At 38.2% G+C, this 25,529-nt stretch overlaps 1 protein-coding gene across 1 annotated transcript in view; it reads left to right on the forward strand.

Annotated features, from left to right (window-relative positions):
- LOC145980953 (uncharacterized) overlaps positions 1 to 2,848 on the forward strand; it is a 41,174-nt gene extending 38,326 nt beyond the window's left edge. The window contains exon 6 of the mRNA XM_083114041.1: positions 2,500 to 2,848. Coding sequence (XP_082970167.1) covers positions 2,500 to 2,509 — 10 coding nt within the window. The 3' untranslated portion in view covers positions 2,510 to 2,848. The remainder of the gene's footprint in view (positions 1 to 2,499) is intronic.
- The last annotated feature ends 22,681 nt before the right edge of the window (positions 2,849 to 25,529 follow it).

Here is a 25,529-nt window from a genome sequence, read left to right on the forward strand (position 1 = left end):
TGTGTCATCTCGATATCATTCCTAGGTGAAATGAAAGGTTTCCTTTTTTTTCCCTTTCCTAGACATTAGAACAGGGTGCAATTTTTGATTTTATCAGAGGATGAGAACTTACTTTTATCGAAGTATTAGATATAGTACTTAGAATTGGACATTAATCGCTTAAAATCTAATTTTGATATTGAATGCAACACAAACACAACACCATCTGAAGTTAAACCCTAAAGTCAAACTGGAAGAAAATTACATTAGTCAAACGAATGCAGGAGATAAATGAGACTCACTGCAGGTCCTATGGTTTGCCTTTGGCTTGTCAATGGCACAGTGTTATCTAGACTTGATTCAATTTTTTGCTATTTTTTCTGCATGAAAGCAATGCACTGGGGACATAAGGAAAGTAAAAGTGTGTTTAAAACTTCTAAACGATTTTTCTAATCAGTTAAGATTAGCTTTATGACATTTCACATTTGGCTGGTAGATATTGGTAAATTTTGGATTGAATTCACAGGGTCTTTGAGCGAGATGGGAAATTTTGATTGAATGATTTGGTTTATTTTACTCCGCATTTCTGCCACTTTTGGCTAATCACGAAGATAAGGATGAGTGATGATATGATAAAATTGATGAAGGGACACTCACAAATAACACCCATGTCCAGGATGGGATTCGAACCGGGGACCTCTGGCGTCGTAGAATGCTATGGTAGCCACAGAGGCCGGCGAGGTGGGAATGTGTTTTGGATTTTCTTTGTAGATGCGAAAATCTTTAACTTTGACTAGCACATGCTTTTGCTTACATTAAAGTTCACCTTTTCATGTAAACGAAGAATCGACAAGTCACCTTAAAACACGCATGTATCTGCATTTGATACTAATACATACGAAAATAAACCTTGGCCGGCTCGTCATATTGTCCACCGAAGATTGAAAAGAAAAAGAAAACAACTTTCGAGCGTTTGGCTTTCCTCGCTTGCTCTGAGATCTGAACTATTTCGGTTTTGTATATGTAATGATAGTACTTTCAGTGCTTCAAGAGCGTCATTATGTACAGTCGGAGAAAGAATTACCTGGGCCACGGGACCTAGAATTTCGTAACGTCTTAAAGCCTGTTGTTTATGCAACCCAAATAACAAAATATTCGCTTAAGTTTGCCTGGAGGATCTGAGTTCTCGGGAAGGATTGAGCATTGATAGCATGAGTCACATGACTCATGCCCCAACCACAACAAACAGCAGCTGTTTGCTACGTGGCCTCAAGAAGAACATTTCAGCAATTGGTTTCTTAACAAGAGCTTCTCATAAGGAAATATTCTTTCGAGTGTACTAGTCATTGTCAAGAAGGTTCACTGAAATGATGGTTCTCATCACCGACCACATGCCACACGTTAATTGTTTAAGTCTAGTTTATGCACTGGACCTACAGATTAAAGTGTGATCCGAACCAAATGTTCCTCTATCTGGTATTGAATTCGGAAGCCTTTGATTACATGTCGAAGACATTATCACTACGCCATCGGAGAGACAATGAAACGCCTTGAGAAAAAGAAGAGTGAATCCATATTTGGCATAAATTTTAAAAATAAGACAATATTTTGTGGTGACTGTTTCGAACCGTGGGAGAGGCAAAGATATTTTTGTCCCATCGTCCAATTCACAAGTTTATAATTTTTCCTCACCGACACGATTAACAGGAGTGGTAGAAGAAAAGTAAAGTAAAATAACTGAAACAGAAATAAAGGGAGAAAGCGAAACAAATTTTATCCATGATATTCTGCAGTCGCTTCAGTCGTATTCACGGAATGTTACCCCGTGGTCTTTAACCTGACTTTTCCCCTTCCTTTGTGTCTCGATTCCCTCTTGTCACGATTGGTCTAAAACTAATTAATGCGACGTTAATTAAACAATCCAAACAACGAAACAATGCACAATCAGCTGCTCAATATTCCATTTGTTTTCGAACCAGAAAACAATTGAGATGCTGTAAAATGAAGCAAGATGCAGTAATAAAGTGGGAATTTGGTACGGTATAGAATTAGATCAGTGAAGATGTTCGATTTGATTGGATGTTTGTTATTTAGTGTCACTATTCTTTCACTTTTGACAAATAGCGATGATGAAGATGAGTAATGAGTGATGATATGATGACATTGATTAAGGGACACTCACCAAGCACACCCATGGCCAAGCCGAGATTCGAACCAGGGGCCCATGCTGTCATAGCATGCTGTGCTAACCACTCCCACACGGAGGTCGGTTGGGAGTGGACATACCATATTTTGTGTGCGCAGTTGGGATCAATGAATGGAATGACTAGGTATATTCTATTATTAATATATTCATATCATAATATCACGTCATATTATTCGGCACGAAGTAACATCAGAGACATTCAATCTTGCATTTTTGCCTTTCAACAAAATATTCGACTTCAGGTTAATAACATCATAAAAAAAAACATTTTGACATTAAAAAAAATGTAATAAGTAATTTTTTTCCCCTTCTAGATTGTGTTGAGGTAGTTTGGACAAATGAAGAGGATGACGCTGAAAAAACTGTCTGTGCAAGTGTGTGGGAACTGGAAAAGAGTCCAAAGAGAAGACACAAGATGTCGGTGGAAAGAGCAGATGGTGGAGCTAAAGGAGAGGACAGTGGAAAGGGAGGAGTGGTGAAAGATGAGAATTAGGATTTCAGAGGCTTCACTTTCATCCTGACCCAGCCAAAGATGAAGGATTTTGATGATCATGACAGATGCTTGCTGTCAGCTCTAATTTCTAAAAAGGAACATGTTTGTATCACTAGGTAATGCACATCGAGTATTCCTGTATTTAAGAATTGATACAGGAAATATATGACACGCGGTGGTCAAGTTGCTAGGGTGTCGGATTGCCATGCGGGAGACCCGTATTTGATTCCCAGAGGGGGTGATCTAAGGCCAGAATTTTTCCAGCCTTGTTCCTGCATTAAACAGCTCTGTGGCTCACCCAGCCTGAAATCAGTGGGTACCTGAGGGTAACCCTTGGGGGTAACGGTGGCCAGAACATGGTGCTGATCACATCACCTCCAACTTTTCCGAGATTGAGAATGTGTGGGGCCCTACCTCCACATCCCCTAAATGTGCCTTCATGGTACAGTGCTGTATGCACAGGGAACTTTGCTTTTCCTTACCTGTAGGGAATATCATGCATTGTTAAACACAATCTGTAGAATGTAATTAGAACCACATATTTATGGTGAATAAGATCAAGAATTAGGTACAAAATCTAAGCACATTTTTGGATGGAAAGCACCATATAAAATGTTATTTAGATGTTTAAATGTTGAACAGTTTGTTGATAAACCCTAAATTTGATTAAAAAACTATACTTATTCATGGTGGAAAGACTAACAGGTGGATGCACGCTCATGGTTCTCAGCGGGACGTCACAGCTCTGACATCATCCGAGTGATCAAAAGCCAAGAGGGGATCTATTTCAGAGGGTGACAAGCACTGTTTCTGGTTATTCTTTTCTGTATCCCACTGAATTAGAGATTTGTATGTTTTCTATGTTCATTATGAGAATGTCAGTACATTGCAAAAGTGAACATGCGTAACTGTGCTCTTTATTTATGGCTGTAGTAAAATGAACCAATTTTCCTGTGAGTTTTAAGGCTGGAACACAATGCAATAGTACATAACAACAATCCAGCAACCTCTTGGCAATGAACCTCCTCCTATCAAGTTCAAGAGGAGTAGGCTTTAGTTTCCAGATTTGAAAGTAGTGATTACAGAAGTCAAAATTTGCCCAACATTTTAATGATTGTCTCTTCCAATTGTTTTCAATATTATAACTTCTATAAATGTATTATAACAGTGAATTATTACAGAATATGTATATGCAGATCTACTTTCTAATTTTAGAGATTAGCATGTTAAAAGTTTTACAGTATTAATGAATATTGGCTGTATATCCTGCAATTTCTGTTTATAGTTTCTGTTGTTAAGTCCAATTTATGCACAAATAGGCTAATCGGAACTGGACATACAGCTTAAAGTGGGATCCGAACCACGTTTAACGTGTCTCCCTGGGGTTTCAAATGCAAGACACCGTGATTGACGATGTTACCACTACATCATTGCGAAGGTGTCGAACACACAATTTGTTATGAAACTCACTTGCAGTGTTTTACATGCAAAATGATTTTTCACTTTGAACTTGTCTAGTGCATTCCAAATAATTTGTTCTTAATTAATTTCATCTACGCATAATCTTAGTTGCAATGAACCTAAAATATAGAAAAGTGATGTTTAAAAGAAATCTGCACCTCTGATTGCATGCCTCATAATTTGGAACTACAGTCGGCTGTTGTAATTTCTAATAGTTTTGCCTTCCAAATCTCATTGCATGGTTACAGTAGCATGCCCGTAACTTTATCTATGGGGACTGACCTGGAATATATGACAAAGTTTGGTAAAATTATCATGAAAAAAAATAATTGTTCCCCTTCCTGCCTTAGAAAACCAGACAACAGCAATATTGAGAAGCAATGAACTGGGAAAAAAATCGAAATCTTGCTTTTCAAATGTGAGAGAGGTGGTCAGAATTGTGTCAGCGTAGAGCTGAAATTTGTGTTTTCATTTTTAAAATTTCATGTGTCTGTTCTGCCACTATTGCAATGATGAGGATGAATTATGAGTTACACTTGAAAAAGTTATACTCATGCCTAGGCCAGAATTTGAATGATTGATTGATTTTTTTTTAAATTTATGGGCAAATCAGCACATTGAATATTTGCATCTGTCATTTAATAAGGGGGGGAAAAACCTTAGACAAAAGCAATGTCCAGAACAGGGCCTTAGCAAAGAATAAAACTTTGTGTTAAAACTGTCCCACTTTCTAAAAGTACTGCCAAGTTAAATACTATAACTACACTGTCTTCTGAAGACTAAACTATACATACCATAGTTAAATGGGCTGAGGCTCTAAAGGGTAACTGAGCACACAGGACAAGTAAGACAACACTCAACCCCACAGAGGATTGTTACTTGTGGGTCTAGGCGTCAGAGCCCCGTTAGTCTGCAAAATTTGGTCCAGGGTATACTATGTGGAAGAGCTTTGGGTACCTTTCACAAAGATCACTTTTTACACCCCAGACAGGGAATCGAACCTGGATTCTTCGGTAACTAGTTTGCCTGTGTACCACTCAACATGCTCGACCACTGAGATGTCTACGTATGGCTAAAATAGAATGCACAGTAAAATTATTCACGCTATGTTTGTGGAAACCAGGATGGCTTAATTAGGTAACAATTAGTAAAGATTACTTTTCATTGTAAGGTGTGAGTTTAATGACTAAAAAAATCATGCTCCAGAAATTATTATTATTATTTTTTAATTTTGGACTTTAGAAACACTTTCTTAAATATTTCCCCAAAATTTTCAAAAGCTAGTGGAATGTTTTTGTTTTTTTTTGTTTCATGAAGAACGCTCTCCTGCTCCCCTGCCTACAGAGGAAGGGAACCCGCTTCTGCAACTCTGATTATGTCATACACCAGGAGAGAGAGTTTTCATAACTGCATTACATCCACCTTCTTGTCTTTCCACCATGATACTTATTACACCAAATAAACTTTTCCCTTCTAATAGCACATTTATGTAGTTGTCAGAGTATTAACTTCATTCCTGTGTAAAGGAGTCCATTTTTTCTTCTCAAGGATTTACAGCAGAATTAATAAATTTTCTGTGATTTGCATAACTCACAGGATGATTCAGATTTCAAAAAGTATTGCGTTTATAAATAACTCTTAATTACGATTTAAGATTTTAGGTATTTTGCATATTGCACTTCATTTTGTTAAAAAAAAAAAACATGGTAGGAAAATGCACCTCACACCTTTCAAGAACATGAAAAATTAATTTCATGATGGATGCGGTAAACATGGTTTATGTATTACTTATGAGGAATTTCGTTTTTCCACATTGCACAATTGGATAGTTAATTGCAATAAATTTTGAAGGCTCATTGACTTCATTCACAAAGGGTACGGCATCTGGAGTGGAGATGGCAGTGCGTCACTTCTTTGTTAGACACCAGGGGATGCAACTGAACTGGACTAAGTAATGGTTATACTGACCGCCAACTTTCCATATGCTGTGTAAAAGCAGAAGCTAGCTGACACACCCACGAGACAGAGATAACCCGAACCAAAATCCCAAACCCAAATGGATTGCTTTTCCATACCACCCCACCACATCAGGCAAATTATCCAAGGTCCTCAAACCTTTCAACATCCGACTGGCACACAAACCTATATCCCAAATCTGAAGAGTCAATGCTAGCAATTTTAGTGCTGTCTGCTTGTACTGTGGATGTTACCAGGTTTTTGGCATCAGCACTGTTGCAGAATATGTACTTGAGTTTGTGGCTGAATAGAGATATTTTGTTTTTGAGCCAGTTGGTAAGGTGTGCAGTAGGGTGGCTGAAGCCAGCTATTATAAGGTGCATGGGAATTCCTGGTTTGTGTGTTTTGGGGATGCCGTAAGCAATCTGAAGTGAGGGGTGGGGGTTGGGAAGAATTTGTGGTCGTCTTGTCTTGGTGTTGCACTTGCTTTCACTGCACGTTTTACTATCCTGTTGTACCTCTCTATGGGGTCGTTTGTGATGACACTGTTGGAGTATCTGTTTAGTTTTTCCTTCACTTTTTTTCTTCTTGCATAGTCGCCTTTGTGCATAGTTAGAAATTGGTTCACTTTGTCTGAATTTAGACACCAACAATCGTTTATGTTGAGACACTTGCTAAAATCAGAGAGAGCTGATTCGATTTTGTGGTGCAGTGGGTTTGGTTTTCTTGTTTTGTTGTTTGCAGCCACTTGTAAAATTTCAACTGCTGCTGTTCAGATGCTGTCTGAGTGTTGGTGTTGGGTGGGGGCACAGACTTCTTTTTCAGATGCACATATGAGGGTGGGTGGTGGTCTTTGAATGTTAAATTTGTTGCTGAAGGTAAGGACTTTCTTGAAACTGTGGGGATGTCCAAAAGTCTCATATAACAAGCTAACAAGCACCCCCTCCTAACCCAGACCATTAAAGAAGAAATACACACACAAATGAGGGTGCTTCACACCAGGGTTGGCTCGGGTCGGCCCAGGCCAGTTTTAGCTACGTGGATTTTTTCAGAAAAACCCACCAAAATACCCACTCAAAATGTGTTTTTTCAGAAAATGTTGTAAATTATTGCTTTAAATAATTTGGAGGTTCTAAAATTCTCAACAGTTTGAGAAAACTTGTAAAATAAAGGCTTAGCCAAGCTTATAATACTCAAAATAGTTAATATGGTACAAGTCACAGTGGTTTTTTTCAGGATATTTTTCTCAAATCCTGCTAGAAATAGACTTTTAACAGAAATAATGCGAACATATATACAAGAAACAAAAAATCAAAAGGGTCTGAAATAATTAGATAAAACATTGAACAAACAAGGCTTATAATTTTGAAATGTGGTAGCACTTTAGATATCAGTCACTTCCGTATGTGGGCAACAACTTTTACAATATATTTTTCCATGTATAAAACATTACAAAGGAGAATTGGGTTATTATTTTTTTTTTTTGAAATTTCTTGAAAGTAGAATAAAGTTAACTGTGGTATAATTAAACCAAACACTTTTCAGTACTTTAGTATTACTGTATACAGACTACCTGGTTAGGTTAGGAGTATTTAGGACATTACTTGAGCTTGAAGTTTTTAATAAAACTCTGTAATATAGTGTGTGGTTTAGGAAGGGTGGGGAAAAGTGACCAATTTTGAGACCACTATATCTGTAGCAAATTTAGAGTTCTTAAGCTGAAATTCATCTTGCAAATAGATACACCCAGGGAATGATTTTAGTTTGCATATGCATTTGTTGAAAGCATTTCAAGATGGTGGATGAAAAATTGATTTTTCATATTCTGAGGTAGCTCCAAATTCTGATGACACTTTCAAATATCTGCCTAAACTACATTTTTGGACATTTAGAAACGAGACTAAAATATTTTAGGGCATTTCTTACGCTATGGCTTGACAAATATATTTTTTTAAATATAGTGCATATGTAGAGATCCAAATTGGGTCACCAATGTTTTATCCATGGGAACTGTTAGTTTCATAACAACCAGATATTTTTGGGGATGGATATTGTATTCCATTTGGATGAAATCAGTCAAGACAATTAAATATGTCAGCCTTATAATTTTGGCATGGTCAATACACAGAGGAGATATTTAAACTTGAAACATTCAAAGAAATGATGAGAAAACACAACTGTGAACAAACTGTCATCAAGCAGATTCAAAAGTGTGTGTGTGCAGCTACCGTATGTTGTAAAGGTAAAGTCCCATGTGCATATAGCACCTCGCCATGAAAGCACATTCAGGGATATGGGGTAGGACCCGACATATTCTTGATCTCTGCCATTTTGGAGGTGATGTGATCACAACCAAACTCGGGCTGCCTTTACCCCCCCCCCCCCCCCCCAAACCCATTGATTTGAGGCTGGGTGAGTTTCAGAGCTGCTTTATGCAGGGACAAGACTAGAAAATTTTCGACCTTAGATCACCCACCCCAAGATTCAAATCCAGGTGTTCTGCATGGGCAGTCAGACAGCCTGTTTTACTTTTACATTTGTAATAAAAGTAATACCCCTAAGCAGTAGTATCCCCCTTTTCCTCTCTATTTTCTCAATTTTCACACACATCAATTTTCTCCGTTTTTTCAATGGGAGAAACAAACATCCATGTCTGAACCAGGATTCTAACCTGGGACCCCTGGCTTTGCAGCATGCTGTGCTAACCATTCTGCCACGGAGGTAGACTAAACACTACAGCTATCAAGTATTTGTGTAGTATTGCAATGCGCAACCCTGGGAATTGATCAGATTTATTAACAGTTACGCCCAGGGAGTCGTAACGTAACGAAATGGAACGGTATTTTCAATTACGGTTTCCGTTATGTTACAACCAGAAACAGAATAACTTTTTTCGTGAACAGAAACGTTACCTCAGGTATATAAACATTACGTTACAGGTGTGCATAACGGTACCGAACCATAACTGATATGTAAAGCAGTAGGTCGTTAGGTGACGCTTTAATGTTACATCCATTGCCGGCAACCAGTAACGTTACAGGGTAAGAAAGAGATTCGTCACGTATTGACTAGTAACTTTAGTGTATGTGGAAAGTGATAGTAACGTTACAATTAACCAGTAACTTAATTGAGGTCATGACTGAAAAAACGTTACACTCCTTTTTTCAAAGCAACAACGTTATTTATAGCTGGTATCATACAGACGTTCCGATGTGCAATACCGTGTCCGATGCCGTGTTCCGGAGAGAATAACATAGGTCTCTCGTATAATTGTGCTCGTTACTTTTGTAACGTTACAGTTCTTTTCCTCCACAAAAGTCTGTTTCGAAAAAGTGATACACATATCCGTTACGAATAGCAAATACCGTTATCGAAGGCATTTTCGAAGAAGCCTCATAATGATGATCGGCAGCATACTAACATTACAGTACTTTGACCCCTTCAAAGTCACTAAGTTATAATACGTATTTTCGTTCTGGATGTCAGTGAAAAAATTAAATTGTAAAACAAAACATTTGAAAACATCCGTAAACAAGATTCGGCGTGACAAAAGTTCTGGTTATTGGAATTTACTTATTAACTATGTATTTATCACAAATATATTTCTTTTCTGCATACTTAATCTCTTTATGTGAATTTGTTCTAATTTGATTATTTATGCAAGATGAATTTTAACATGTACGTTCACTTTATACGATTGTTGAGGGAAAACGTTTATCTCTCTCTCTCTCTCTCTGTTTACATGTGTTACATCATTTTTTTAAAAAAAAAATACAGTTGTGTGGCGATGGGAATGATTCGTGCTTAGATTAAGTTGCTGAAGGACGAAACATAAAGGAACAACCATGGTCGAGCCAAAAAAACATCCGTGCCACGCGTTCGTCCACCTAAGCGAGAGGCAAGCTTTCTCCTATCGGAAGACGAAAAATAATTGCTTGTTGCGCGACCTTGAGAAGGCGAACCGAACTGATAGCAGCAGCACCACGCAAAATCGGAAAATCTGAATCCTGAAACTTTGTACACGTGACTTTCGATCACGAAGCATCCGAGTAGACAACGCCTTGGGGCGATATGAAAGGCACTTTTGGCAAGTAGAAAATACGTAGAAACGAAATGTTAGATGGAATTGTTGTACGAAACAAACGAAACCGCGTTTTTGCAACTGGTCTGTAGCTAGACAGGGCCATTGGACTGTCAAGAAGACAAGAATTGTATGGAAAGTGATTCTCAAAACTAAGCGAATAAAAGGACAGTATATTTTATCATTTACAAGGGTCCTCATCCGCTTACAATTTTGAAAATTACTTTCAGTAATTCTTGTCTTCTTGGACAGGAGGTGTATTAAACTTTTTGGTGTAGAAACAGACAGAACGCACACCTACCTACCACGTTTGAAAGAAGGGCATAGACAGACAAGAAAGTAATTTTCAAGAACGCAAGAACGGCAGTCGACATGGACATTGAGCAACGTGTGACTTAGAAATACAATCGGAACAAAGGACAAGATTATTCAAGAAACAGTAATTTTATAAAACTTCCTATCATTTACTCAGTTCATCCTTTTATCCTCTTTTGTTTGTTATACTTTTTTTATTATTCATGTTTTATATCGCTTTTCTGCCACTTGTAGATAATCGCGACGATGAAGATGAATGATGATCATATTAAATCTATGAAGGGATGCTTACAAAAAAAACAGCCATGCCCAGATGTCTACTCGAACTTGAAATGTTTGGTACCGAGTGTATGAGTGGATCACTAAACGACTTCGGCCTTCGAGGCTACGGTTTCAGTTGCAACATGCAGTATAATTACGTTTCTACTACTCTGAATTGACCAAATCATGTGGTATGTATCCTTCATTTTACTTAAAAAGCCCCCTTGATACATGAGATACTACAAATAATTTCAGGCATACCCTCGAATTCTGATTGCCTGGCACTTTTTTTTTTAACTAAGTAATGAAGTGACGTTTATATTCATATTAGGCCTACGACTAGCTTGAACTAAAAACTCTTGTGAAATAGGCTACTGTGTATATGCTATCCTTGTGAAGTGAGGAACGTCATATTGTGTTAAGAAAATATGTATGAAAAATTATATTTGTAGCTACTTGAAGAATTCAAATTATTATTATGATGGAATTTCAACTTACGTATACTCTGCATATAATGTGTTATCGGAGAGGAGTTTTTGTCTCGCAGTCAATTTATTTTTAGTTGAGGAACTCGAGAGTATGTTGGAAATATATAATGACCCACGTTGTGGTGTGCTGTTCAATTAATCAGAATTGGAGTGAGATAAATCTGTAGTTAAGTTCATTCAACACGTCAATTTTTAACTGTGAATGCACGTTTTCTTTCATTTAGCAGGAAATCAGTCTGCTATTGTTGTAAGTAATAAATGAAAATATATATATTTTCTGCTCAAGTAGGAATCAGCAGCCGTTATCCAATCAATCAGTTTCTGTGTGTGAAACATCTGTCTAGGAAAGCTACATACAATTTGCTTTTAATAACAGCAGCTTCAAAATAACCTATCCATTCTTGTCATGCCAAGTAATGTTTGATTTTTATTTGTTATATTTAACTTTGGTTTTATGCCACTTTTGGCTAATCGCGAAGACGAGGATGGGTGATGAAATGACAAAATTGATGAAAGGACATCACAAAGAAAATAATGCACAGGCTGGGATCCGAACTCGGGACCTGTGGCGTCGTATTGCACTGTGCTAACCACTCCGCCACGGAGCTCTGCAAAGTAATGTTTGACCATACATCGTTCATGAAATAAAAACATAACATATACAGTGGCTCACATTAGTAATCAAATACGTAGCATTTTGCTGCATTTCTTCACAATATTTGAAAATTAACAACATGTACATAAATATAAATGATGGTGAAATATTTATACGCATTTCTTACATATATGTAACTTTTTTTAAAAATTTTGGGTGCGTCAGCACTTAGGCTAGTTTGCACCCGCCACGTTATACGGGGTGCAGCCCCTTACCATAACAAATAACATAACTGTAATGTCGCATAACTGAAATATTAAAATATTCTGACTTAGGTTAAAAGCTGAGGCTGTAAAGAGGCACTCAGCACACATGACAGAAAGCAGGAGAACACACAGAATTATACTGGCCATAGTGCCAGTCGCCAGAGTCTCGTTAGTCTGCAAAGAGCAGTCCAGGGTGTACTACGTGGAATGAAGTTGAGGATTGGATGTAATACGTGGAAGGTCACCCCTTACACCCCTGTTACGTTTTCAAATCTGAAAATAGTTATTTATGTTTGGGTGTGAGAAAAGAGATCACTTTAATATTTAGACAAATCGGTGAAAGCCTTCTGTTTCTGTTAAGCTATGTTTCCATTCTGACAAGTTCCAGACCCATGACGCGCAACATGTGCCGGCGCATGTTGCGCATCATTTAGTGCACTGTTTCCAATTCAAAACTACTTCTGCAAAATATGCCCGCAACAACACCGGAGTGCAGGACTTAAGTGTAGCGTTGTTCCATTGTGCTTTAGAGTAGTCAGTGTTTCTTCTCTTGTATTGTGCCCAAGTGGTTAGCACATCGCGCTGCGACGTCAAGGGTCGCGGGTTCGAATCCCGGTCGGGCTTGGTTGTTTGTGAATGTCCATTCATCAATTTCATCCTTTCATCACTCATCCCCATCTTCGCAAATTAGCCAAGAGGCACAAAACACGAAGTAAAATAAACTAAATCAATCAATCAATCAATTCTCTTGTATTGTAGTAATTTGGTAGTGATTTAACTTGTGTAAAGATGAGCAATACAACTATGGCGGGTTTTGTGGTTATGGCAGGCGCGTACCATGAACTTGTAAAAAAAAGAGGCAAAAACGACCTACATGGTGGATTAGACATTTTCTAGCGAAAATAAATTCGGAAGGAGCGTATAACTCGTTGATGAGAGACTTACGTCTTCAAAGTGGATACGAAAACTTTGTAAGAATGACTGTAAGTGATTTTGCATTGTTATTAAATCTTGTTGGACCACAGATTGTAGTCGCGTCGTCTGTTTCTACTCTAGTACGCATGCCCCAGGAACTTGCTGCAGGCTGTTTCCATTGTCCGCGGCGCATGTTGTGCGTCTTAATCGTTTGGGGCAATTTTGTCCCCGGCACTTGCGCCGCGGCATGTTGCAGACAGTTTCCATTTCAACAAAAGCTTCGCACATGCAGCGTCGCATGCCGTGCGGCAAATTTGTGGTAATAGAAACGAGGCTTTACATAGTTTTTTTTTTTTTTTTTACTGGTCAACTACAGTGCGGGGAAGGAACAATTGATGCTACTTCCTGACTACATTTGTTACCAGTAGCTACATTGCTCCCTGACTGAAGTACGAGAAAAATGGGTAACAAAATCAAAAATACAACATTCGACGAACGGCAGCTATTTATTTTTACCGTACTTAACCAAAGGGTACAGGGAAATTGAAAATGTTAAGTACATGTAAGCATACCGTGGGTGACGCAATAAAACGTAATGAAAAGCAAAATGAGGTAGATTCCGTATCTCAGAAAATTCAACCAAGAGAAATAGGAGAACGAAATGAACGAGCTTCAGTATAAAAATAAAGACCCTTTCCTCATCCCCATCCCCTTTCCAAACCAAGGGCTCCGAAAGCAGCTGTGCAACTTGGAGCAGGCATTGGGACTGCTGTACGGTTCAGTAGCGTTTTGTCCGAAAGCAAAATTTCTAGAAAAATGCTACAGTTCGTCTGCAACGGTTTAATGAGTTGCGTTTCGTCCGAGCCTGGCTGATGATGAGTCACACCTTGACTAACCACTGGCAGCGATGGAATTGGTGACTAGTATACCTCGGTTTACAACTTTTGAAACTACAGGGTGGTCCATATGTCTTGTTACACCCATAATTTTACATAACTTGATAATAATACAACTTTATAATAATACAATATAATATAATGAAGTGTAAGGTAGCCATTGATTCCATATGTCGTGTGACACCAACAATTTTACATAATTTTATATTATAATAACAATATAACAATTTGTAAGACATGGATTCAGCGTCAACCAGGATGTTCACGCATCCAAAAGGTCAGTATGACCACCATTATTTTCATGGCACAAAATGACACGGCGCCATGACCTGTGTGAGATTTTACAAAGCAAATTTTTCGTGATTGTTGTCTGAAAGGCTGCCCTAATAGCGTCCTTTAATTATTCTGTTCTTTGGTATCGTTGTTGATACCTGCATTGTTACAAGATGAGAGATCAGGGCTTCTGGGAGGCCAATCCAGAGGCGCCGGATGATGTACCGATCCGCATCCTATCCACCTATTGGGAAACACTTTACTTAAATATTCCCTGACTGCGATGGCATAGTGGGGCGGTGCTCCATCCTGTTGAAACCAGGAACGTCCCAGGAGATTCATTCTTTGGAGCTGTGGAAAAAAAAAAGCCCGTAACATGGTGAGATAGGAGTGTTGATTGACTACGCCATCGAAGAAATAGGGACTTATCAAGTGTTTAGCGGACATAGCGACCCAGAGCATCACATGTGGGGGGTTGTTTTCCAGCTCTTCGTAATAATGCGGATTTTCCTTGGACCAGAAATACACATTCCTTGCACGTGCACTTCGATATATTGCGCATTCATCGGAGAAGAAGGCGCTCTTCTACATTGTAAGAACTTGTGTCAGCCATCTCTGCAAAAGAAACACTGAATTAGAGATAAAAAGATATTGATTGGGGGGGGGGGTAACAAGACATATGGACCACCCTGTACATTGCATAGACAGCGTAGTGCAGCACAGGGAGTGCAGACTCAGACAAATTGTCGAGAGAGAGGTCCCGGGTTCGATACCCGGTGGAGGCACAAGTTGTTCGGATACCACTTTAAACTGTAGGTCCAATCCCGATTAGCCTTAATGTGCATAAAGTGCACTTAAAACAACAAATCAAATCAAAACAAATCGTCGAGAGGAAGTGAACTTGGATCTAGAAATTTTAGTCATGGCAGATGGCAACACTTTCTTACTATCTGACAACTATGAAGGTGAGATTTGCAATTTCCAGAGGGAAAAAAAATAATTAAAACACCAAAAAAATATTTTCTTGGATGGAACATTTAAGAGTGTTAGCAAGAGTTTGCTTCATTAAACACTATTAGGATTGTAGCCCTCGGACGAAACGCTACTTGGTCAGGTAAACGTAAGTTGCCTGTTACCAGGAATTCGGACGCGAAACGCTACGCCACGTGCTGTACACCTGGCGGTTCAGAAAGCGAAGATGAGCATGAGCGACGAATGCTGAAACTGGCTGAAACTGATGAAGGGACACTCACAGAGAACACTCATGTGCAGGTCGGGATTCGAAACCGGGACCCCTGGCATCGTAGCACGCTGTGCTAACCACTCTGCCACGTAATATTTTTTTATTTACTCATTTTTAGCTACTTCCTTTTAAACTAACTAACTAACTAACTCTCTAGCTTGACACGTTCTTGCAATTACTTCACGCGTCGTATTATTTTACTATTAATATTAACTTAATAATACTCAGCGGTGAACGATGAGACTCAGGTACAGGGATAGTGTTAGGCAAAGACAATATTCACAGCACAGAGAAATAAAACCACATTACTACAGTATGTATAAACTGAAAGGGTTTATTCTTTATTTATTGCATTTATAATGCAAATGTACTTGAGACGAAGGCGAGGACTTCGCTTTGTCGATGAATTGACTCAACTAAAATGCATAAACTCAATGCGTGGCTATCGGCAAGCCTATGATCACATAGACCTAGCTTGCGCCCCGAACTACCACACCAAGAGATATGCAATGATAAGTGAGCCAATATTTGCTCTTTAGCCTTTTATTTCCAAATTAATCCTTAGGCTAGCTTTACTATTTAACGTAGAATGGTTGCAGTATTGTGCATATCATCAATGCATGGCTATCGGCGTACCTATGGTCACATAGGCCTAGCTTGCGCCCCAAACTACCATACCAAGACGTATGCACAACACCGAGGAGTTCTTTTTAATTTTAAAAGCTTCGTCGATCCGTGGCGAAAAAGTATGATGATCTCTTACGCGATATCCTCGCTTTTATACTATTTTCGAGAACAGAGATTAAAGTACAGATGAATCACTCACTATCTACAAAAGGATACTATCAACAAAACTGAAATCTATACATCTTTAGAAATACAAATTCGTATAGTGCACTCTTGCAAACATGAAGATACATTAAATACTCATAACAGAGCATAAAATACAATAAACATTAAAGAAAAGAAATATATTACAAACAGGGTGCAATATTACATATAATAACAAAACATTTACGCGTCCTTTCATAAAAGTATAATATATCAGTGACATATTTTAAAGTTGTGACGTCACATAAAAATATGGATCATATCAAGGTTTCTTAAACCCGAAGGTTCATGGCTGCAGCAACACAGGCCTTCCATCTTTCCCTATCTTGAGCAAGATCTATATACTCTTTTCCATCCCTACCGATTTCCTGTAGGTCCATCTCAACGTTGTCCCTCCATCTTGGTCTTGGCCTTCCTATAGGTCTCTTACCATCAGGTTTCCCCAACAAGAATCCTATAAACTCCTCTTTCCTCTCCCATTCGTGCCATATGGCCTGCCCACCTAATTTGTCTAATAACATCTGGACATGAATACAAATTATGTAGTTCTAAATTATGTAACCTTCTCCACTTACCTGCCTCCTCATCCCTTTTAGGTCCAAAAATTTTCCTAAGGATCTTATTTTCAAATACTCTCAATTTATGTTCCTCTTTCAATGTAACGGACCAAGTTTCACACCCATATAATACTACAGGCAAAATTACTGTTTTGTATATTTTAACTTTTAGTTTCTTAGATATTAAACGAGAAGACAAAAGTTTATGAAGAGAGAAGTAACATGCATTTCCTGAATTAAGCCTACTTTTTATTTCCTCTTTAATATAATTTTCATTTGTTAATATTACTCCTAAGTATTTGAATTTGGAAGCTGGTTCAAACGAGTTGTTATCAATAATTAGATTTTGATTATTACCTAACACTTGGTTTTGGCCTGTAAGCATATATTTAGTTTTCTCTTTGTTAACTTCCAAACCTATGTCTTTAGCAGTTTCGAAAAGTATTTTAGCATTATTCTTAATTGTATTTATATCATCCCCTAATAAGTCTACATCATCTGCATATGCTAACAACTGAGTCACACCATTTAATTTTAGTCCTTCTTTAGTTTCTTTTACCTTCCTAACAGCATATTCCAAGGCAAAATTAAAGAGCAAAGGATATAATGCATCTCCTTGTTTTAACCCATCATGAATTGTAAATTTGTCAGACACATTAATACCCACACGAATTTTACTTTCTGTTTCACTTGTGCATACTTTTATCATATTAACAAGCTTCTTAGGTATTCCAAACTTGACTAATATATTATATAATTTATCTCTTTTGACAGAATCATATGCTTTTTTTAAATCAATGAATAGCTGATGGACATTTTGATTATATTCCCACTTTTTTCAAGTGACTGCCTTTTACCTACGCTAAAAAAAGAAATTAAAAAATGAATATTAGTATTTTTTTCAACATGTCCATTGAGAATGTAAATGATCTGTCCATTTTTCATTTTGTCAGGAAACCTTTAAAGTTTGACATTATAGTTATTGGACCTTTGTCGCCATTGCACTGAAAGTTTACATCATTGCAAAGGTTGATATATCTATCTACCAGATAGTACACTGGAATTGAATGAGATTAGGTAGTTGTTCTGTAATGGAGATAACACAATGCCATTATAACTTTAATCGATTACTTTGATTTCACTATTATTCAAAATGTATCTATCTGTTAAAAGCAAAAGTAAGAACCGAAGTCCATGCAAGCAACGCTACTACTTCTAAGCAACTCCCACAAGTGACTGAGGTTAGAATGAAAGCTTGTCTTGTTTTAAGTTCACTTGTATGCACAGATAGGCTAATTGGGAGTGGACCTACAGTTTAAAGTGGGAAATGAACCACTGTGCCTCCACCAGGAATCGAACCCCGCTAGAATGTAAGTGGTTTCTCATACTCAGATGGCAATTGTAGTTGATTGAGGGAAATTGTAGGCTGAAATTGTTTCATCTCTTATCGTCTGATGTCTACATACAAGCAATTTTGGTATATTGAGTGTGTGTTTTCGTTCATCTACGCAATATGGCAGCAGCTACAAGAATGCAAACTCAAGACAGGCACACAAATTTGGAAGTAGTAAATACTGTATAGATGAATGAACAGGGCAAAATTTAAATTAACACACAAGTATTGCTTTCGAAAGTCTTAGCATGCTGTGGAGCAAATTGTGGTTTTGCTTTAAAGGGAAGACACGCGAATACCACTACTCACTCGTGCATGCAGTGATCGAAGTGGTAGTTTGTAGCTAGGGTGAAACGAGCCTTGGAAATCGGTCGGGAAGTTGTTTGTTATTGTTTCACATAATTTGTAGGTAGTCACACGTAGTCTGAAAAACAGAAAAGTCACACATACAAGAACCTTGCTTGCAGGCCACGGACAATAATCTTCATGGGTTAAAAAGTGTAGCTTTCCTGGCGAAGTGTTCTCGGCTTGCGAGCCAGCTGAAATCGGCATTAGCGTTCAATGTTTCGAGCGCATACATTGCTCCCATCATAAGGTAGAGAGCATTCTGCTTAGAGCAATGTATGCACTCCAAACGTTGGACGCTGACGCCGATATAACCTGGCTCGCAAGCCGAGAACACTGTTCGAATCTCCACAGGCATATAATAAGAATGTATCGTACCCAAATGGCATATCTGGCGTAATACCTAACATGCCAAATTTTGGAAAATAGGAGCTGATAGCGTGTGTGAGAACCAGAGGGACTTAACTCCAATTTATCAAATTTATAGGAGAGGAAATAATGCATTCTTTGGAATATGACTCTTAAACGTGACTCCGCCTTACAGATAAGAATTAGAAGTGGAAAAATGTCGATTTACTCCAAATACTCTTCAGAGGATTTTTTCTAACAAAACTGAAAACAGCATTATTGTAGTTACGTTCCTCTGATTCCCGTAGGACGATAGGTGAAATACATTTCATATGTGATGTTTGAAAGAAGTTGTGTTAAGATGTCAAACATGTAGCCCACAGCCATGCTGTATGAAGAAAGCATAGAGGATAAGCTCCAATCACACTTAATCTAGGCTCACAACAAAGATAGCGGCTGAGTAACCATGCGTAATGAAAGGCAAAGAAAACAGTTAATCATTGGAAGAAACAATGAGTTTCATGTTTAAGATCATTCTATCATATGTATAATTAATGCAGTTGCTTATAGAAATAAGAATGGTCCAAAGTGCTTCAAAGTAATTTAAAATATGAGGTGTTGCGAATACGAAGGGCGAACTCAAAAAAGTTCATTGTGAGGGAAATGCATTTCAAGTTACCAGACACAGTGCGAACTCCACAAAAAATTTTGAAAATCATGCATGAAACATTCCGATATACTGTTACCAAGTTTTTGTGGAGCTAGAACTGTGCCTGACAACTTGAAACCCATTTCCCTCACAATGTAAGTTTGTTGAGTTCGCCCTTCGTATCTGCAATGTCTCATATTGTCTCTAGGAAAGACCATTCAAACTAAAAACCACGATTTTCATACTAAATAGAAGGCATTTTCACCACATACTTGAAATTAGTTTGAGAAAATCTAAAATAAGAGGAATTCCTATCCCTGTTCTCGTGTTGATATTTCCTGGCAAATAAGAGACTGTCGCGGTCTATTGCCGTGCTATACATTGAAGAAACAATGCTTTCTAACGACCGCCATGTTAGGCAGATTTCAGTTGTATATTGGCATTTATCTTATTCGTATATTTTCAAGTTAAGAACTTGGATTAAATTATTTATAGTTAATTGTTTTTATAATTCATGTATATATTATGTTTTTTTTATATATTTTATAATATTATTCGCGTATTTTTGCAACATTAATTCTAATGATTATCCCAAATAATATATGCAACGTTTTCATTGTTTTTGAAGCACAAGTTAAATACATTTCTTCTCAATATCGATTTTTGTTCAACAATGTACAAGATTGAAGTAATTTGTCTTTGGTATAAACTAAATCTTTATTTAATCATTTTTTATGTACAAGGGCAAATATGATTTATTTGATAAAATCAGTTTAGTTATTTCTATATAGTTTAATATTGTAATATTATAGCAAAGTATTTCTCCCTCGTTTTCAATAAAATATCGTATTCCTATTGGCTGTTGTGTTAGGAGTAGTGTTGCCCACGGGACGAGACGGGACAGGCTTTTAAAAATTCGAGACGAGATGAGATTGACCATGTGTCATAAGACATACGAATATTTTCGAGACGAGACAGCATTTCCATGAGACTTTGGCCTGTCTCGTCTCGTGGGCAACACTAGTTAGGAGTGGGGGAACCACGCTTCGTGTTCTTGGCGATGTAAAAACTTCCACGTTGGCATTTTTAATTGTTGCCAACCTTAACTTTAGCTTACTATCGCTAATTAACATTGATTCTTGTGTTATTTTATGTTATGAGTTTGTATTGTAAGTTAGAACAATCTGTTATGCTGCGCCTCGCGCTTGAGGTAGCATGTGAGGTCTTGCTATTAACTGTGAAGGCGGTGCGCGGACTCTCATGTTAAATAAATTGCTTATGACTGGCTGCGAGCGTGCATGACCCAATAAATTATAACTTTTAACTTGTGCGAATCAGTACGTACGCGTGCGATTCGTGATTAAAGATTTTGGACATTTTAATTATAAAGTATTTTTTTAATTTTATTTACTGTCACGTGTCGCAATTCTGTGGTTTCCTTCCTGGAGGAAGGGTGGATCGTCTTAATCCTGATCCTTGAGTGAGAACTGGTGCTCCCAACTGACCAGCCGGAACAAGGAGCGGTGTGTTGCCCATTCGGATCTCCATACCCTGGAGTTACGAGTGGTGGCACGTTGCAGCTTTATACTCCGAAGTCGATACCAAAGGTTCATGGACGTCTGCAGGATTTTTTTCCAGGGAGGGGCAAGCAAGGTAGTTTTTTTCCAGGGGGGGCAAACAAGGTGCATGTTCCCCCATAACAGTGTTGTCTCCTCAAAAAACATTGCTTTCATTTGAAGTTATCATGTTCATGCAATAATTAACATATATTATTATAGCTAAAATGCAATTGCGCGATATATATATAATTTTTGGTTGACTTTCCTTTTCCAGGTGGGTCGTGCCCTTGCCTCTCTTTCGGACATTCATGCAAAGGTTCTATTTTTATTTCGCGTCTACCACTTTCGGTTAATCGCGATGATAAAGGATGTGATAGGTGATGGATATTTGCTATAAAGACAAATGACCCATCCATATTTTCTAATCCGACATTAGACTTCGCAGTGTATTACGCTAACTAATTTGACACGGGATCGGCTTCTTCGTGTTTGTCTACTCATCAAATGAGTGATTAGTTATTCAAACTATACAGGGTGTCGCAAAACTCTTTCAACAACTCTTGTGTGCTGGTAGATATCATTAAAACAAGTAACTTTTCCCTATAAAGTTTACCTCGAAAGCGCTGAGATTCTGAGCTATAAGCGCTTAAAATCTATCCTGTACATATGCAACCCAACAAAGCAAACGCTGGCTGTGACATAATTACCAGGGGCGCATGGCAGGGTTGCCACTAGCGTTCCTCGTTAAGAGAGAAGACTTGAAAACAACAACTTGGGAGTCTTGCCTGAGCAAAATCCAAAACATTAATGATACTTGCGATGTTGTAAGAAGAATTCACAGTATTTATAAACTGACCAAGACAAATAATGGGCAGACTGAAATTCAAGATTACTTACTCATTCTAAAATATCTCCATAATTGATCGATTGATTTGGATTATTTTAATTTGCTTTTCTGCCACCTTTGCCTAATCGCGAAGATGAGGATGATAGCTATGATGAAATAACAAATGACACCATTGTCTAGGCCAGGATTTAAACCCGAGACACCTGGCGCCTTAGCAATCTCTGCTAACAACATCACCACGGAGTGTTTCGTGTATCATGCAATATCAGCAATTTCAAGGGACACGTAAGGTAGGGGAAATCCACGAACGAACAAATGTATACATAATGTGTTTGCTGCCTCGTTTCGAACACGCAGACTGTAATGTTATTACAATTTATTTGAAAATTATTCCTTGTAATCAAGGGGTCCCGGGTTCGATACCCGGTGGAGGCACAAGTGGTTCGGATCCCACTTTAAACTGTAGGTCCAGTCCCGATTAGCCTTACTGTGCATAAAGTGGACTTAAAACACCAACTCAACTCAACTCAACAAAATTATTCCTATCTGTGCTAGCGTTATTGCTAATCGTGTTCGTCTCATTAGGCCTCCCCGATGGCGCAGTGGTAGCGTCGTCGCCTCCTAATCAAGGGGTCCCGGGTTCGATATCCTGTGGAGGCACATACTGGTTCGGATCCCACTTTAAACTGTAAACCCATTCCAATTAGACTTACTGTGCATAAAGTGGACTTAAACACCCAATCAATCAATCATAAGGAAATAATTGCAAGGCTCTTTTAATTTAATGATTGATTGATTCATTGATTGATCGATTTTATTTATTTTACCTATCTTTTTGTGCCACTTTTGGGTAAGTTGCGAAGATGGGGATGAGTGATGATATGATGAAATTGATGAATGGACACTCACAAACATTCATACCCAAGCCGAGATTCGAATCCAAGACCCGTGGCATCGTAGCGCGATGTTCTAACCACTCCGCCACGGGGGCCGACTTTCAATTTAATGAAAAACGTCGTTTATACATGAATAAATTCACAAATTAAAACTAGTGCTTATTAAGAACCAAAGCCAAGAAATGCATACATATATCAAGCGCTGAACTGTAAAGGGCACTCGTATTGCACATTTGCGCATTACTTACATTTGTTCGTTCGTGGATTTCCCGTATCTTACGTGTCTCTTGCAATTGTTGATATTGCATGATACACGAAAAACTACGTGGTGATGTTGTTAGCAAAGATCGCTAAGACACCAGGTGTCTCGGGTTTAAATCCTGGCCTAGACAATGGTGTCATTTGTTATTTCATCATATCATCCTGATCTTTGCGATTAGCCAAAGGTAGGAGAAAAGCAAATTAAAATAATCCAAATCAATCGATCCATTATGGAGATATTTTAGAATGAGTAAGTAATCTTGAATTTCAGTCTGCCCATTATTTGTCTTGGTCAGTTTATAAATACTGTGAATTCTTCTTACAACATCGCAAGTATCATTAATGTTTTGGATTTTGCTCAGGCAAGACTCCCAAGTTGTTGTTTTCAAGTCGTCTCTCTTAACGAGGAAAACGCTAGTGGCAACCCTGCCACGTGCCCCTGGTAGTTATGTCAGAGCAAGCGTTTTCTGTGTTGGGTTGCATACGTACAGGATAGATTTTAAGCGCTTATAGCTCAGAAACTAAGCGCTTTCGAGGTAAACTTTATAGGGAAAAGTTACTTGTTTTAATGATATCTACCAGCACCCAAGCGTTGTTGAAAGAGTTTTGCGACACCCTGTATAGGTAGGAAAGCTATATAAGATAACGAAACAGAAAAAAATCCACTTGACGTCTTGTAGTACTATCATCAACCTACAATTTCATGCTCTCAAATCCACACAGAAAACTTCTTGTGGCATTAGTTTTGTGGCCTTCGGGAATAAAGATCGTCCATTTCCTGGTTCAGCTCGAAACAATTCAGGTGCCTTATCGAAGCTGCTCTAGAGCACGCAGGGTTTCTAACCTACTTCGCCGTAATTCAGTTGTTGTATCTTGTTTAATATGATGTATTGTAGAGCCAACCGCAGATTAAATAGGAGGAAAAAGATTTTTCCGACTGAAAATAAGTTGGCAATGCTGCGAACACCGAGGCATTCTTGATAAGACGCTTGAGGAGGGCCGAGAAAACTTTCCTGAAAAAGCGTAACCCCAGTATCGAAGGTCATGCTACACGTGGATTGGTAACTTTCGGGAGCATGCTGTCTGTCTACACAATTCTACTCAAATACCTGTTTGAAAATGAATCTTCTGCTCGCATTTTATTTTTCAAATGTAGTTCTGACATTGTAGTCATTTTGCAATTATTTTTATTTGTTCTTGTTTTGCTTTGCTTTTATGTCACTTTTATAATTAATCGAAACTATGAAGATGGATGATAAATAGATGAAATTGATGAAGAGACACCTAAAAAAGATATTTACAGACCAGGACTCGAAGCCGGAACCTAAAGCGGATAGGTTGGGGGGGGGAAGAACGTTAATAACTCCCGGCCAGGAACTGGCTTATAACTTTTGTAATTTCTCAGGAGTATTTTTTGTTCTGTTCGTGCATAATGCCTGCTTTCGGAAACTTAATTTATAAGTGACACACTTCGTTCGTTGGGGACAAGCCACGTATTGTTTGAGAGGAGGGACACATCTCGTTCATATACTAGATACAATCATGGACTATACTTGAAATGGCCTCCCCGATGGCGCAGTGGTTGCGTCGTCGCCTAGTAATCAAGTGGTTCGGATTCCACTTCAAACTGTAGGTCCAGTCCCGATTAGCCTTACTGTGCATGAAGTGGACTCAAAACACCAAATCAATCAATTATATACTTGAAATGTGACGTGCTAAACACTACTTTCGGAGATCAGATGGACATGGCAATTTTGATATACAAGTTGCATTTTTCTACTTAGATTATTTATGTCCAAATTTTATCCTAATAGATAATCTCGCAACAACGCAAAATGTTTAAATTGACTCGAATTCACAATGACTCATATACAGTGTGTTTGTAAATGAACGGTGCGGCTTCAAAAATTAATAATAAATCTATTTATTACCTTACACGGGCAAAACCTACACCGTAATCAGCAGCAACTGTCCAAGTTTATATAACTTTATTTAAATTGGCATAAAGATAGAAATCGAGAGGGGGCAATTGCCCCTCTGTGCCCCCTTGCAGGTCCTCTTGGCCGTCTGGGAGAAATAGTGCACGAAAGACGTGAAAACTAAATCCATCTTGAGTATCCTTTTGTCTTGCTACTCTTAGATTCTGCAACCTTTCTTTCTATAGTCCAATGTTTGCCTTCCTTACCTCCTAGAATTGATTTCTGTACATGTTTGAGGGCTAATCTCCCCTGCCCCCTGTGGTTGTGCCACTGCACCTTCTTCCGCCGTTGTTGCTTTGTGAACTTTCATCGGCTTCAAAATACTTCATTTTCTTCAAGAGCATAATATCGTTTAATAATCGGCGATATGATGCCTCTACCCTAAATTTCTGGATTAAAGTATAACAATATAGGGGCATGGAAATCTGGAAGGGGG

Source organism: Lepisma saccharinum, chromosome 2, assembly GCF_977018435.1.
Source record: "Lepisma saccharinum chromosome 2, izLepSacc3.1, whole genome shotgun sequence".
Taxonomy (NCBI): domain Eukaryota; kingdom Metazoa; phylum Arthropoda; class Insecta; order Zygentoma; family Lepismatidae; genus Lepisma; species Lepisma saccharinum.